Source organism: Colias eurytheme, chromosome 6 (genome assembly GCF_061535395.1).
Source record: "Colias eurytheme isolate Ceu_HAF_F1 chromosome 6, ilColEury1 Martin Lab GWU primary, whole genome shotgun sequence".
Lineage (NCBI taxonomy): Eukaryota > Metazoa > Arthropoda > Insecta > Lepidoptera > Pieridae > Colias > Colias eurytheme.
Window position 1 is genome coordinate 4,124,108 of NC_142985.1, and position 15,989 is coordinate 4,140,096.

Genomic DNA, 15,989 nt, shown 5'->3' on the forward strand with positions numbered 1-15,989 from the left:
AAGATCATTAAAATCCATTCAGCCGTTCTTATGTTATTAGCAGCGAGCTGTAAGTATAACTAACGAAACTTTTTGTTTTATATAAAAAAAATATATTATCCATTTCAAGCAGTAGACTTGAGCAAAATGTAGCCAAATAAAAAAAACTGATCGTGATTTAAATTCAACAGATATAGATAAAGATCGCGCGTCTAAAGTTCGTGAAATACAAATTATCTTTATGTCCAGTCCATGTGTTTAAAGATTGCCAAGACGTAAGAGAAATAAAAAACCAGAAAGCTTATTAAAACTATATTTACATCACATTATTTCCAATACAACGACATTTCTTAAATGCTAAATTAAACATAATATGTACATAATTAAATTATCTACTAAAATTAAGATTTCCGCATAGTAAGCATAACATTGATCTCCCAAATGATTGTTCTAAGGTTCGTTATCACATCTTTCAACTGCTTATTCTTCAAGACGACCTGCGAAAAAATATGAACTTAACATTTGCTTCATCAATACTAATATTACTAGCGGTCCGCCCCGGCTTCGCCCGTGGTTTACATGTTTAACCTACATGTTTAAACTATCTTATCTCTCAAGTTGGATCGAACTGCACAATATGGTGTGCGAATTTTATTATAATCGGTTAAGTGGTTTAGGAGTCCATTGAGGACAAACATTTTGACACGAGATTTATATATATTAAGATAAAGCTGAAGAGTTCGATGGTTTGTTTGCTAAGCGCCCAGGAACCACGGGTGTACTTGGAAAAATTATTTCACTGTTAGACAATCCATTTATCGAGGAAGGCTATGGGCTATAATATTATATCATCACACTAAGACCAATAGGAGCAGAGCAATGTTAAGTGTCACTACATAGTCTAAAACAAAGTCGCTTTCTCTGTCCCTATGTATGCTTAAATCTTTAAAACTACGCAAAGAGTGATTCAAAAGGAAGGTTTTTTTTAATAGATAGAGTGATTCAAAAGGAAGGTTTTAGTATAATATAATTTATTATGTTTTAGACAAAGCGGGCGAAGCCGCGGGCGGAAAGCTAGTAAAATCAAAAATAAAAATCATTTATTGAACATCATATTAGATTACAGATTATTGACGCTAATTTAACACAGAACGAGTTAATTTTTTGTAAGTTACTAGTGGAAAAATACAAATCACTATGATCGATGCGAGATTATCGGAACAAGACGTAGATTGATTTACCAGTGGAAATTTTAAAAAATATATACAGGGTGTAATCGTTAAGTGTGCGCAGGCGATTATTCCGTAACTATTGTAGATATCAAAAAACTTTATACTGATATCGAAGGCCCTTTACCTAATGAGTAAAATGACAATAATAACTTAAAAAAAATAAAACGGGAAATATCCAAAAAAGTTACATTAAACACTCCCATAGGTACATTAAATTTTCCATACATTTTGTGTTCAAAGTAAATGTTCGAAGTGACGTCCCCGTTTTGGAATACCATTGTATTCCACATCGAGCTCTCAGTTTCTAAATGATTTTTTATTAAAATTTGCGAAGTAATTTAAGCAAAAATTTAAAAAAAGAACCAACATTTTCCATATTACATGTTTAGGATAGTCAAATCTCATACTACATGTATGGGAGTGTTTGGTGTAAAATTTTTGGATATTTCCCGTTTTAATTTTAAAAAGTTATTATGATGAACTTTCGCCCATGATACATAGCCTCTAACACTCAAGGATCACATACCTACATATTCAACAGTGAAATAATTGTTAAAAAATTACTATTAGAAGTATACAAAGATGTGTACCTAGTACCTATTTTTCAAAAATTACATAATATTTTTAACATTTACATTTGTCATCCCCAAACAAATCCTTAGAAAGGAATATACATTTACATATAAAAGTATTATATTACAATACCTGTTCAGTAAGTTCCTTATTTTCTTCTAAAACGAGTCGATACGACTCAGTATTTCGTCTTTCATCAAGTGCTTTGTTATCAGCCTCATCCTTCAATGGTATGAGACTCTCCATATGAGTATATTCCATCCCCTGTAAAAATAATATTAGTAGAGAAAAATTAATGTCATTCCAATAATAAATAAACTCTTATAGCTTATATGTAAGCTTATGTTTTATTTGTGTATAAGGTTCTTTGTTCTTTTTTAATAAGAATTTATAAAATATATTTTAAAAAACACGCTCGTTTTTGAAAGGAGTTGGCAAGAAACCCGATAGTTACTCTTTATAATTTACATAATAAAATATACCAAAATCTTAAATAATTACAATTAAAAGGGTGATTTTACACTTGTCCAATTGTTCAGAAATCAAAAGCATTCATTACAAATAAAAACACAACCAAACAATAACATAAACTGAAACATTACCTGACAGGTCTCATTACATTTATCGTAGATCAGTCTCAAGCGTTTATACAGCAGTCTTATAGTTCTCAATTGTTCTTGCATTTTGGCCTTCTTATCATTGCTAGCGTTTTCACCATGTTGTGTGCCGTTCGGTGGCTGTATCGCTTTTAATGTTTGAAACACGTCTTGCGTCCTGCTTACTATGTCTTGCACTGTTTCTTGACCAAACCTGAAAAATATTGATTTATATAAATAACTAGCTGCTAGGCACGGTTTCACCCGCATTGCTCTGCTCCTGTTGGTCTTAGCGTGATGATATATAGCCTATAGCCTTCCTCGATAAATGAGCTATCTAACACCGAAAGAATTTTTCAAATCGGCCTGGTAGCTCTCGAGATTAGCGCGTTCAAACAAACAAACTCTTCAGCTTTATAATATTAGTATAGATTTTACATGAAAAAGTATCCAAAACAAATTATTACAAATTATAAGTCACTTATAACCAATATTTGATTTTAGGAAAAGTATTTCTTTGTGTTGTTTCATCGTAGCATAGATAGTAAAGATTAGAACCAATAATCTATAGGAAACTAGCTTTCTGCCCGCGGCTTCGCCCGCATTTTCAAAGATAAACCCGCATATTTCCCGTTTCCGTGGGATTTCCGGGATAAAACCCATCCTAATTCCCGGGGTAAAAAGTAGCGTATGTCCTTTCTCGAGTATCAAAATATCTCTACCTATACCAAATTTCATGCAAATTGGTTCAGTAGTTATTGAGTAACAGACAGACAGAGTTACTTTCACATTTATAATATTAGTATGGATGGTGTGGCAGTACAGTAGTAAAAGGAAATGGACATAGACATACAGATTCAAGATATAGTGTTGCAAACTTAATATTACACTAGCTGTTGCCCGCGACTTCGTCCGCGATTCGGTCGTTTTTCGTCATTCGTCGTTTAAAAAAAATACGTGACACTTTATTTTTGAATGTTCTTAATTGTCTCTTATAAAATTTAACTACATTAAAATTGAATACTCTGATAAGAAAATCTTAAAATCATCGAAAATCATAGACATCGAATATCTGAGGAAAACTTGAATGAATGTGATTTAAATTCTACATTTCTTAGTAATTAAAATAATAATCTAAATTAAATGTAGATTAACAGTTTGAGCGCACCATTATAGAATATGTACCTAAGTAATAAATTACGTTAGTTTACATAGTAACTTTACTAAAAACACGATGACTTTCTTTCGCGCTCGGTACCACAAACTAAGCATGTTTGTGGTACGTGGCCCGCGTCACTTTACCCCCCACGAGTTCCCCTCCGTTACTATGCGAAAATACATTCGTCACCCTACTGTAGGAAAAATTGTAATACTGTGGCCTGGGCGTTATAACACGCTCAGGGAATTCCTGAGTGCTGATAGACTTCCGTCTATCGGCATTTATACCAATTTTATATTAATATCACCATCTTGAGGAAAAGCTTCTAATGTCGATTTAAAACGCATATATACGGATTAACCTGATGAATTAACATGTTCTAAAATTGTGAAATGAGTTCAGTTTTAAATTCGAGAAATATTGATTTCTTGTATTCGATTATTCGTCGTAGTCGAATACAAAATATATTTAAAGAAACTTAGGTTGGCCTTCAGGCAAAAGGGATCCTATCAAATGATAAACTTGACCTTGTATCTTAAAAGTAAGAAGGAAAGGAGCATCTGATAATTGTTGAGCACCAAAGGATCATTTAAAACGCAATACTATAAGAGCTAATATTGTCTAAGAACTGTTTAGATTGCACATGTTCCTCTAAAACTTAAAAGTAGTGATTTCAAAGGTTCCGGCGTATCTTCAAACGAAAGCCGACTCCTTACTCCACTTTAAAGCATTACAAAAAGAACATACTACGTTAATATCGCCTATACAGAAGATGATCTGTAGGTAATCAATTGTGAGGTTATAAGCAAACCCACTTTTATATTTGTCGGACCACACCACCGAATTTGTAGATTGATCTTCTATGTTTACCTCTAAGTCATTAAGACTATGTCGAAATCTGTCTGCAGTAAGACGGGCCTCTCGCTATTCGTCCGTTTCAAGAGACCAATAGTTTCAATTCTTAATCTTTCATTAAACAAACTTATTAATCGTTCTTGTCTCAAATAATGGTAATATTCGCGTCCCTACTCTAGTCATTGCTTATGCTCATGTTCATCTTCGAGAGATCGAATAATATTATGGTGCACCCTATTATTTGTCAAACGGTCTTCATATTGAGTAAAAGTTTCAGATTCTCGAGATAAAATATGACGATCGTGATCAGCTGTGAGACGTAATTCCCTCTCAGTGAGGGTTTCGGTCTCACGGGATAGTACAATATGCCATTTGCGATCAGCTGTGAGACGTTATACCCTCTCAGTGAAGGTTTCGGTCTCACAGGATAGTACATGCCGTTCGCGGTCAGCTGTGAGCCGCAATTCTCGTTGTGAAGCGGTTTCAGGTTCGGCATAACACATGTTGTTTTCGGTCAATAGTAAGCCTCTTATCTCTAACGATCCTTGAGAACTCTTATTTCTCATTTTCTTAACTTTGCTCGAATTTCGATATAAAGATTTTTTAGGTGGCACTGATGCGGGTGAATAAAAATTAAGTTAAAGCCTGATTCCCACGACATGTTTGCTTCACAAATCCGACCGCGCCACACCACACCACATGCCATGGGAATCGGCGCGCTTGTCGCTCGCCAGTGCTTGCCATACGCACACATGCCGTGGGAACGCTCAGTTCAAATCGCGACGGATGGCGACAAGCGCTTGTCGTCTGCCAATGCTTGTGAAGCAATACATATAATAAAATTGTGGAAAAGTGATGTCTGTACAATTAAAATATGTAGAAAAAAATTAGCAGGTGTTATTATTATCGAGAAATCGAGAGAAACCATTTTTTTCTCTTAAAAGCTCCCCCCCCTCCCACTTCCCGAACTCCGATTGACCGTAATTTATTTTTCCTCACATTTTTATCATATCCTTTTCAAATGGGTTTCATCCTACTGCGATTTTTTTTTGTTTCAAAAATTATCTACCCTGGTGTATAGGTAAATTTTCCACATAAAATGTCCTTTAAATTATGTCGTATTATATTTTTAACCCCCGACGCAAAAAGACTGGTGTTATGTGTTTGACCGCTATGTATTTCTGTGTGTGTGTGTGTGTCTGTCTATGGCACCGTAGCTGGCTAACAGGTAAACCGAATTAGATGCGGTTTTTTTTGTTAGGCAGAATATTTTCCGACGCTGGTTCTTAGATAAAGTGTATCAAAATTGGTTCATCCACTTATTATACCTACATAGGGGTAAAAGTGGGAATGAAAAAAATGAAAGTTATAATTTATTTTTAAAGATCGTCGGGAAGTTTATGAAATTATTTATTCCTTTTTCTATACACTTTTCTTCGTCTAAACGGTTTAGTTACGTGCTCTCTCTCTCTTCAGCCTTTAGTTACGTGCGTGAGACAGGAAAGATCTAATTTGGATTTGTTGCTGGATTTGATTAAGCTGATCAGTGGCTACACCATAGATTATTAAAAACATCCGTTTAAGAAAGGAAGGAAATAGAATTTGCTCCTCTCCCCCCCCCCCTGGTTCCTAAAAAATAATATGACATAATTTAAAAGAAATTTTACGTAGAATTAGTTAGGCATTTCTTTTTTGATTTTCGATATTATATACTAATCATAATTTTTAATTACATTATGTAGTAACTATTTGGTATAGGTTAGGCATTTCATTTCTTGATTTTCTTTAATAATTTGGTACGTAAGTTTTTTAGCTCAGTTTAGTAAGAAATTTTAATAACAATTCTTTTAATTATTTATGGTAAAGTCCGGTCGCGGAGCAGGAAGAATTTCGTACATTAACCTGTTATTACCTGTCACTGTCACTCCCTTGTAAAAATAATGTGTCTTGCTCGCACAGGTGCAATGACCGCCGTCCTTAGGGATTGTAAACCTTTAACCTGAGAGCGTAAGGTTTGTGTTTGCTTGATTGGTGTCAGGTGTTCAATTATGATTTTGTGAATTCAAAATTTATAAGAATAAACCTCAAACTCTTTATGTCCAATCAAAATCCGCCTAAGTCGAAATCGCGTGTTAGAATAACGTATTTCTGTAATATTGTACCTACATACATACATTATTTTTTGAAAAATAAGGTCATAAAGAAGTTTCACTTCTTATGTGTGTACACGCACACTTTTTTTTATATAATATATCGTTGTTATTGAAAAAGTTAAAATGTAACTAACTAATAAGTATTGTAAATGAATAGAGGACATTTATTTAATAAATTAGTAAAAAACATTTTCTCCTCCAAATATTTCATGTAAACTGCACTTCATTCAAAAATGTTTGTGACCACTGTCAGTAGGTAAAGAGGTCATTGTACGAAATTCTTTCTGCTTCGCGACCGGACTTTAGTACGTATTTACTCAATAATTGTATCTTAAGTAGTAATTCAGCATGGGCGTAGCCACGGTGGGGCTGGGTGGGGCGCTTACCCTGGCTTTGATCTGGTAGGTACTAATTGTGAAGGGGAGTGGGCGTGGGCGTGGGATTGGGACTGAACGTGGCATATGGCGTGGGAGTGCGAGTGGGCGCGGGAGTGGGAGCATGAAAATAAAAATGATTTTTTATTGTTGCCCCACCCTGAGCCCATGGTCATAGGTCCCATAGTAACTATTCCACGCGAAAGAAGTCGCGGGGACAGCTAGTAGACAAATATAATCAGGAAGCTTTGAACTCCTAAGCTCAACCATAAAAGATAGACATTTATGATGTCGGGAGATATTTTTTATATAATATGGAGAACATTTCTTTCATACTTGATTTCTGTGTAGCTTTAACCATTAAGATACACGCATTAAGAACGCACACGCGACGAAAGCTTAAAAATGGAGTTGCTGTTCTGCTCACGAATATGAAAAATAATAGTTATTTAGGAAATATATTTCATGTGCAGAATTGACCTCTACAGATTTAATATAAGTAGGTATACATATATTTAGATTCCAATTTCCATGTAACGTTAAATTCGACTATACAATAACTAACAGACAACGCAGGTTACTCTCGTTTCCGTAAGTTGAGGCGGCTACATATTCGGTCCTAATAACATGACTTTTTGTGAACGAAACGACAGCGCGGTTTAATTCGATGGCAACACCATCAGAAAAAAGGAAATATTTTTAACTTTGAAAAAATATTATGATTTACACTATTATTAATACTATTTTAACATTAACACAAAATATAAGACTGTGAGTGTGTAAAAATAAATCCAGCTAGTTTCACATCACACTTATGTTTATAATTAGGTATACGACATGAAAATATATTAATTACCAAGCAATAATCATACAGATAAATACTGAACAAAAGTATTAACAGTCAAAGTATATTATTACTAACAACATGTAAATGATGAAGGAATAATAATTATCAACGAACTAACCTTTTTGTATTAGAGTCCCGCCTCGTGATCGAATTATTAAAACACGAAGATTTTTAAAAATGTAACCAATGAACACAATCAATATTAGATTAACTGTAATGGTGTCAAGTTTGACTTAAAATAATATACATCTACCCTCACTTTTAAAAATGTAGTATATTCACACGAATTATAAGCGCACCTTATAGGGAAGGGAAGATTTATTATGGGTTAAAGAGTTAAATAAATAAATAACATAATTATATTTAAATTATTAATTTTTAACATTGTGTTCAGTAGTGTTAACATGTAAATTGATTTGATTTTTACGAAATCTCATAGATGGCGCTGAATCAAATTTGTCTTTATAGTACTAAGATTAATTAAACAGTTTCTCAGCCCAAATTACGTAAATGACGTAGTTTTTATAGTGTAAAGCTAGATAATAGCATGGCTTACTCAAAAACAACATTTAAACATGAGTCTTTAGATTGTACGCTGTCGTAGTACACGGAATACGTAAGAAAAGTAAAGGTTCACAGCTCCTCCCCCGGAGGTGATAGCATGATAATATGTTTAAAAAAACCTCACTCGACCTGTTAGTAATATTCATGCAAAATTTGAAGTCAATCTATGCAGTACTTTTCGAGATTAGCTCGGACAAACATACAGACAAACAGACAAACAGACAAACAGACAAACAGACAAACAGACAAAAATTCTAAAAACTATATTTTTGGCTTCTATATCGATTATAGATCATGGAATATGTATTCTTTTAAAAAAATATTCAATGTACAGTTTTGACTTTCCTACGATTTTATTATATGTATAGATTGTCTATTATAGACTAATGCCAACAATAGAGATATACTCACTTGCACAAGGAAGCAGTATTAAATTCCTTGCTCTGTGGCGGGTGGTTAGGAGCAGGTGGTGGGGCCGGCGCTGTCGGAGTCTGCACTGTACCAGTTTGCATTCCCCCTAAAAACAGTTAAAAATGTAGCTGTTTTTGACGTGACAACGTCTTATAATTCGATAGAGCCGGCTGCACGCACGAAAAAACATGACTCATGCGGCGTTACCTCGCTCTGAGGCGTTCCATGTAAGGCTTGAAGTGCAAGCGAGAACGCGGAACGAGCGACAAAGAAGCACAATCGGACGTTGTCACGTTCAACTATCGTCAGTAAACCGACTTTACAGACAACCAATTTTTTTTATTTAAATTGTGATTTATTTACACTTATTATTTATTTTACACTTTATTGCACACACAAAATAAATACAAATACAGAAAGAACTTAAAATAGAGAAAGACATATGTATGTAAAAACGCCAGCCTTATCGCTAGGTAGCGATCTCTTCCAGGCTACCGTATGTAATGCGTAAGAAGAGATTTATTTCAGAATAATAATAGTTTAAAAAAACTAAAAAACACGCTTTTTATAGAAACCGAACTAAAAAATGGAATAATTTTATCAAATTATTGTATTGTCATTGGTCCTCAATCATAGAAATCTAAATAACAAGACACTAGAAGTCGTAAGCGTGCGTGACCTTGTCGCCACTCAGGTGATTTGCACATCACCAGTGCATTCGTCACTGTTCAGTTGCTCTGGAGATGTATGAGTGTATACATGGTGTGTTTCAGCAATTCCCATTGCGGAAATTCTTCCATAAGTTGTAATTATACTTATAAAGGAATAATATTTCATCGGAAAATATTTTTTTTTAGAAATAATGCCGTTTTTCTTTAAAATTATAGAATATTTACAAGTATTACGAGTGTCACCATAGTAATCGAAATAACAATGAATGACACAGTCGACCATTCTTATTATCACGTTTGTTCGTATTGGAGCAAAAAGTCTCATATACTTACGGATGTTATTCTAAAATAAACTGTAAATTCGTGCGTTAGGATACATATTCAAAAGCTTAATTTAATAGATAAGTTAGTTTTCACTAAAATCAAGCTGTCCAATAAAAGGCATAGTTTACTTGTGTGTACTGTTTAGCTTTCGGTTTGAATGTGTTAATTTTGGCGACAGCGGTTTTCATACGAATTATGACATTATAGCACTTCTATGTGTCTTGTTATTTAGATTTCTATGTCCTCAATAAATCTACAAAGTTTGAACGAAATCTGGCCGTTTAAAGTGGGTCAAAATCGCGCCCAAAGAAGTCGGTTACAAACATACAAACATACAGGTGAAGCTAATATAAAGCGTGTAATAAAAGCATCTAGTACAATTTTTACAGGTTGACTGAAAGATATTGCTATTTACTTTTATTTTCATTATATTGTTTGTGAAAAAAGATATAAAACCTATTCAAAATACAATAAATATTCATACACCAGAAATAAAAACGATTGATACAAAAATTAACAGATTTAGCTACACTTTAATAATGAAGATTTACACGATTTATGCATATAAACATACAATATTGTCAGTACTGACTTGCTGCTCATCACTACATAGTATAAAACAAAGTCGCTTTCTCTGTCCCTATTTCCCTTTGTATGCTTAAATCTTTAAAACTACGCAACGGATTTTGATGCGGTTTTTTTTAATAGATAGAATGATTCAAGAGGAAGGTTTTAGTATATAATTTATTAGGTTTTAGACAAAGCGGGCGAAGCCGCGGGCGGTAAGCTAGTAGAAATATACAGTATTAATTACCTTGCTGTTGAACACCTTGAGGTCCCATGGTTGGAGGACCGGCACCCACACCAACACCCATACCCTGAAATAATAGATATTACATGCTTATTAAAAAAATAACTCAAAATTGAACAAATTCAAATCCATACTAACTAATATTATAAATGCGAAAGTAAAACTGTCTGTCTGTCTGTTACTCAATCACGCCTAAACTACTGAACCAATTTGCATGAAATTTGGTATGGAGATATTTTGATACCCGAGAAAGGACATAGGCTACCTTTTATTGCGAAATATGTACCACGGGCGAAGCCGGGGCGGACCTCTAGTAAAGAATATAAACAAGATTAACAACAACTTCAGTTGAAAGTAACAGCTAGAATATATCTATACTAATAATATAAAGCTGAAGAGTTTGTTTGTTTGAATACACTAAGCTCAGGAACTATATATCATCAAGCTAGGACTAACAGGAGCGGAGCCACACAAGTGAAAATGCGGAGCACTGCTAGTTAAAAAAACATGGATATAACTATTGCCGTAATATATATGTATTTAAAAACACATGACATTGTTTCTAGTACTCACTTGTCCGCCCATACCCATAGCAGCCATTTGATTCTGCATCGGTGCTCCATACGGTGGAACCATTTGATTGCCCATACCAACCATACCAGCTGCTCCCATTGGTCCACCCATCACTCCTGAAATTAATCACAAAACACGTATAATACAATAACAAAGTGTATCAGTATAGAATAATCAAGTATATAGCTTTAGAACAGCAAACATCATGATATGTTTGGATAATCTTGATTTTGTTTGTGATGGTCAACAAACAATGAGTTCTTCTGAATAAAGGCTTGTTTGAATGCTGGAGTTATGTCGTAAAAAGTAATTTATTTTATTAAACTTTACTCAGACTTTGCATTCCTTACTTTTTTCACAAAATACAAATCTATTGATAATAATCAATGAATGGTAAGGTAATATTCATGATATGGATCAAAACTATATATAGTGCTCTCTCTCATCGTATTTTTACCTGCTAATTGATTCGGCATAGACTGCATTTGTCCTCCCATCGGACCGGCACCATATCCAGACCTCATAGCTCCTGCATTCGCTTGAAAGTTGCCGGGAAATTGATGTCCTTGGCCCGCCATTCTTCCAAAACAATGTCCTTTAAGACTAAGCTGGACTAAGCGAAGTTTAGCTCTATAAATCAACACTAATATGTAGAAACAATCAATCAATAACACATAAAAATATAACGAACTGTGAATATGAAGCGAAGATAAAGATAATATATTATTACCTTGAATTTAAATAGTTATTTACGAAAGGTAACAAGGTTTATTTGTAATTAAATAATATTATAATATCGCCAAGATACTTGTAGAATCGAAATAACAACACATAAATCGCAAATGTAACCTAAAATCTAAAATAACATTTCTGACATTGAGTAGGTACCTTGACTTTTGTTTGACGTACGTAGGAATTAGGATGCTAAAGTTTGACGTATGTATTTAAATATTTTTTTAAGATTTAATGGCCCGGCTACGAGACTTTTAAGCACCTTTTAGCCAAGACGTTTGTATTAAGGTTTGTATAGATTTCTTAGGACTCCGGTTTCGACTTTGGATATAATCTGAGTTGAGTTGTTCGAATCCAGTATGATCTATTTATAAAACGGATTGTTTCCCTCACGACTTCCCTTCACCCAAGACCCAACCACCCTGTGCAACCACCTCTCACCATGGCCAGTAACTAGGTTCAGTTATTCTGTATGTAAAGAAAGTTAAGTTATAATTTATCAAAAAGATGTCCTGTACACTATACCTACCTACCTTACTAAATTTCTCCAGAAGAAGAAAAGGGAGGAAAAGTTTGTCATATTTTATTTATTTACTTAATAGTTAATACCAATAATATTTTAAAATCAATCAATATTTATAACGAGTGTAGTAAGAACTATTACAAAAACTTATTTTCTTAAACAAATAGCTTTTTACTATCAATACATATAGAGCAGGCTCCAAGGAGATGTTCGTTTGCAAAAATCGCGGACCTAAATCTGACTTCTGATATATATTGTATAGATCCCAGACATCCTATAGACAGATGTTGCCAACAGTTTTGTGGTCCCCGTGCCCGCACCCCGGTAATTAAATATGGCATACAAAGAAAAAAATAAAAATTTCCAAAACATGCCGTGTGGGGTATCAAATGAAAGAGCTTATTGAGTAGATCACGAATATATAGCATACTATATACATTTCTTACACTTTCTCTAAGATTTTTTAGAAAATTTACGAAAATGGTCCATTTTTGAGTTAACTTTAAACCACTATAGATTGAAAACTCATGAATATATTTTTTAAATTATAATTTTAAATAATTAACAATAGTCCATATTTACCATATTTACCATAACTATATATTCGTGATCTACTCAATAAGCTCTTTCATTTGATACCCCACACGGCATGTTTTGGAAATTTTTATTTTTTTCTTTGTATGCCATATTTAATTACCGGGGTGCGGGCAGGGGGACCACAAAACTGGTTGGCAACATCTGTCTATAGGATGTCTGGGATCTATATAATATATATCAGAAGTCAGATTTAGGTCCGCGATTTTTGTAAACGAAACTCCACTGAGAGTCCGGTCTAATAATCTAATGGCAATCTAATGGCATCCTTTACAAAACAAAACAATTAAGTATAATTAAGCGAGATTATATTTTTATATGTAAAAGCGGCCACATACTATCCTTTTCGCCAACTCAATTCGAAATCACATAAACAGTGTATAAAATTAATTTTTTATCAATTAATTTAATAGGTGTATATAAAATTAATATTAAAGTGAAACTTTTATTACATCATCGTCTCAAACTTTTTGGTCTGTGTAGCGCATGTCGCGTGTACCTATCGCGGCTGCCGAGTAGGTATACCTACTCGGCAGCCGACCGTCACGCGACATGCGCTACACAAAGCAGTGTTCGGAACCGTTCGAACAGTTTCACTTTTACCGTGGTTTCATAAAACCACACAACATTTTTTTTTATTCAATTAATTTTATATACCTACTAGTGGACCGCCCCGGCTTCGCCCGTGGTACCTACATGTTTAAACTATCCTATCTCTTAAGTTGGATCGAACTTAGTCCATTGAATAAAAAGTTCTAGAGTGCGTGAGTTAGTAACGTAAGATGTTTCTTCGGAAACATGTCTAGAGTCCCTAGGTAATAAACGCATACTAAAACCCCGGGACACTAGGAGGAGCCCCGGAGTGGGGGGAGGGGGGAAAGGGTCCATTTTTTTCATTTTTCGCTTAAATCTCAAAAACGGTACATGTTAGACAAAAACTTTCAAGGAAAAGTTGAAAGGCCATAAAATCATCTACAAGTTGTAGGTACCTAAATAATTTTTTCCTATAAAAAAGACACTCAAAAGGCGTATTTGATCGTCTTACATAAATAATGAGTCTGATGTGCCTTTATGTTTACGTGACTTTAATAATATGACCGTTAAGGTAATTATAAATAATAATGTATTTTATACCTAAACAATAACTATTATGATTAATACATCTACTTATCATGTAACTTTGCGATATATATAAAATACGACGTAGACCGTAGAATCAAGTTATTTACGAAGAGGATTTAAGATTATACTCATCACAATGAAGAAAATTGTCTCTTGTATATTAATATTAGTTGTATTGGTTCGCTCTGAATACGTAAGTAACTACATAATAAGTAGTTAATAAGCATAAATGCACATTTTTTCAACATCATTAGCTTTTTAAATAGTACCTATATCCTCTATAAGAACGCTAGAAAACTGTTTTTAACATTTTTTGTTGGAAATATATTGTATCCATGAAAGCCATAATAATTGAAAAACCTCTTTCCTAGTTCCTTTACCTACGAGATTACGCTTGAGATGAATCTCTCAGCATACATAGCATGGATATTTCAGGAGATTTTAAAAATATTTACCTAAGCCACGATTAATTTTCTTATTTGTTATCATTACGTAGACCGTACCTACTCTTCTCCAACAAATGTTGATAACTACGTAGAAATTTTCATTTTCAAAACATTTCAATATGAGAATATAGTTTTATTACATGACGGATCATTATCGCTAAAATTAAGACTAAAATGATTAGCCTTAATTAATGATTATTAATAGGTAACTAGTCTATAATAATGCTTATTTATGTTACTTGACTTACACCTTATTTTGTGAATTTTTATAGGTAGGCTTTTAACAAATATCACACATTATTAAAATCTAAGTTAATCTCCTGTTCCTGTCGAAGCTGCGTGTAGCATCTAATAACATATAGGTACCTATATCCAGTTTATTTGCTATTTTATTTTTTATATTTATTCATTTCAGGATTATGTCACCCTCGCACCTTTTCACGTGAAAATGATTCGAGAAATATCTAATAGTTGCATTGCTGAGCAGAAGTCACCTACAGACAGTTTGGAAAAATTTCTAGAAGGCAATATAATAAATGATCAAATAACAAAAAACTTCATATACTGTTACTTGACAAAGGGTCATTTTGTTAATTCTGAGGGTTTCTTCGTAAAGGAACACATAGTTTCTCTGGCCGGAGAACATAAAAGTAAGGCAATTATTGCCGATACAATTGATCGTTGCAACGAAGAAACACCTATGGATAATGACAAATATGAAAGAGTGTTTCATGCAAGTCAATGCCTCCTCAACAAATCACCGATTAAAATCAAGATTTGAATATTATTTAGATCGATTAAATAACCGTACTAGTCATTGTCCCCTCTTATTTTTTCAATTATCGAGATCTGTGAATAGGACAAAATTGATTTTTCGTACCCCTAAATAATAAGAGTAAGGCAGAACAACGTTTGGCGGGACATATATAAAATTCTCGTGTCGCGGTGTGAAGACTTGACTGGTTCCCATGAAATTATGTATTGCGTGCATTTCGGGTATAGGACATCTATTTTTCATCCCCCTAAATAATAAGAACAGGTAAAGGCAGAACAAGGTTTGAAGGGACAGCTAGTATCTAAGGTAAAATAAAATGCAACCAACAAGTTACAGCTAATTTTAAAAGGATTTACAAATCTAAGGTACGGGGTAAATATACGCCTTTAACAGCTTAAAGCAATTGTTATATCAGGTGCAAAGAGTTATATAAAAGTGATTTAAAGCTTTTCTAGATGACTGTGACCAATTATCATTTAAATTGACCTTCAGTGAGCTACAACGCGTGCCGTTCAAAATTTTTAATAAAAAAAATCTAATTGCAAAATCATAAAGCCCACGTTGCAGTAAATCTTGTTAAATATTTTTATAATAGTGTAATCAGCACATCAATGACATGTTTCTAGGCGGTGTGGGAAGTGTACTCTTTAAACTCAACAAGACGATTTTCATCGG

General features: G+C 33.8%; 1 protein-coding gene across 3 annotated transcripts; it reads right to left on the minus strand.

The window, feature by feature from the left end:
* Positions 1-278: 278 nt before the first annotated feature.
* Positions 279-12,015, minus strand: MED30 (Mediator complex subunit 30). 3 transcript variants are annotated; one of them, XM_090103351.1, is made up of 8 exons: positions 11,853-12,015; positions 11,580-11,717; positions 11,123-11,238; positions 10,553-10,616; positions 8,744-8,849; positions 2,387-2,594; positions 1,917-2,048; positions 279-476 (listed from the first exon to the last, which is right to left on the minus strand). In XM_090103351.1, the coding sequence occupies exons 2-8, from the start codon at positions 11,698-11,700 to the stop codon at positions 381-383; spliced, it is 843 nt and encodes a 280-aa protein (XP_089959477.1). In that variant the 5' UTR covers positions 11,701-11,717; positions 11,853-12,015; the 3' UTR covers positions 279-380. The 3 variants fall into 3 exon arrangements, with proteins under 3 accessions (XP_089959477.1, XP_089959476.1, XP_089959475.1); XM_090103350.1 differs by having other exon boundaries at positions 11,580-11,725; XM_090103349.1 differs by having other exon boundaries at positions 11,580-11,752.
* Between the last annotated feature and the right edge of the window lie 3,974 nt (positions 12,016-15,989).

Excerpts from the sequence above, each read along its gene's own strand:
- MED30 (XM_090103351.1), bottom strand. The coding sequence starts at position 11,700 with ATGGCGGGCCAAGGACATCAATTTCCCGGCAACTTTCAAGCGAATGCA. Across the intron at positions 2,049-2,386 it reads AATGTAATGAGACCTGTCAG|GGGATGGAATATACTCATAT; the intron begins GTAATGTTTCAG and ends TTATTTTTACAG. Across the intron at positions 477-1,916 it reads ATAAGGAACTTACTGAACAG|GTCGTCTTGAAGAATAAGCA; the intron begins GTATTGTAATAT and ends ATTTTTTCGCAG.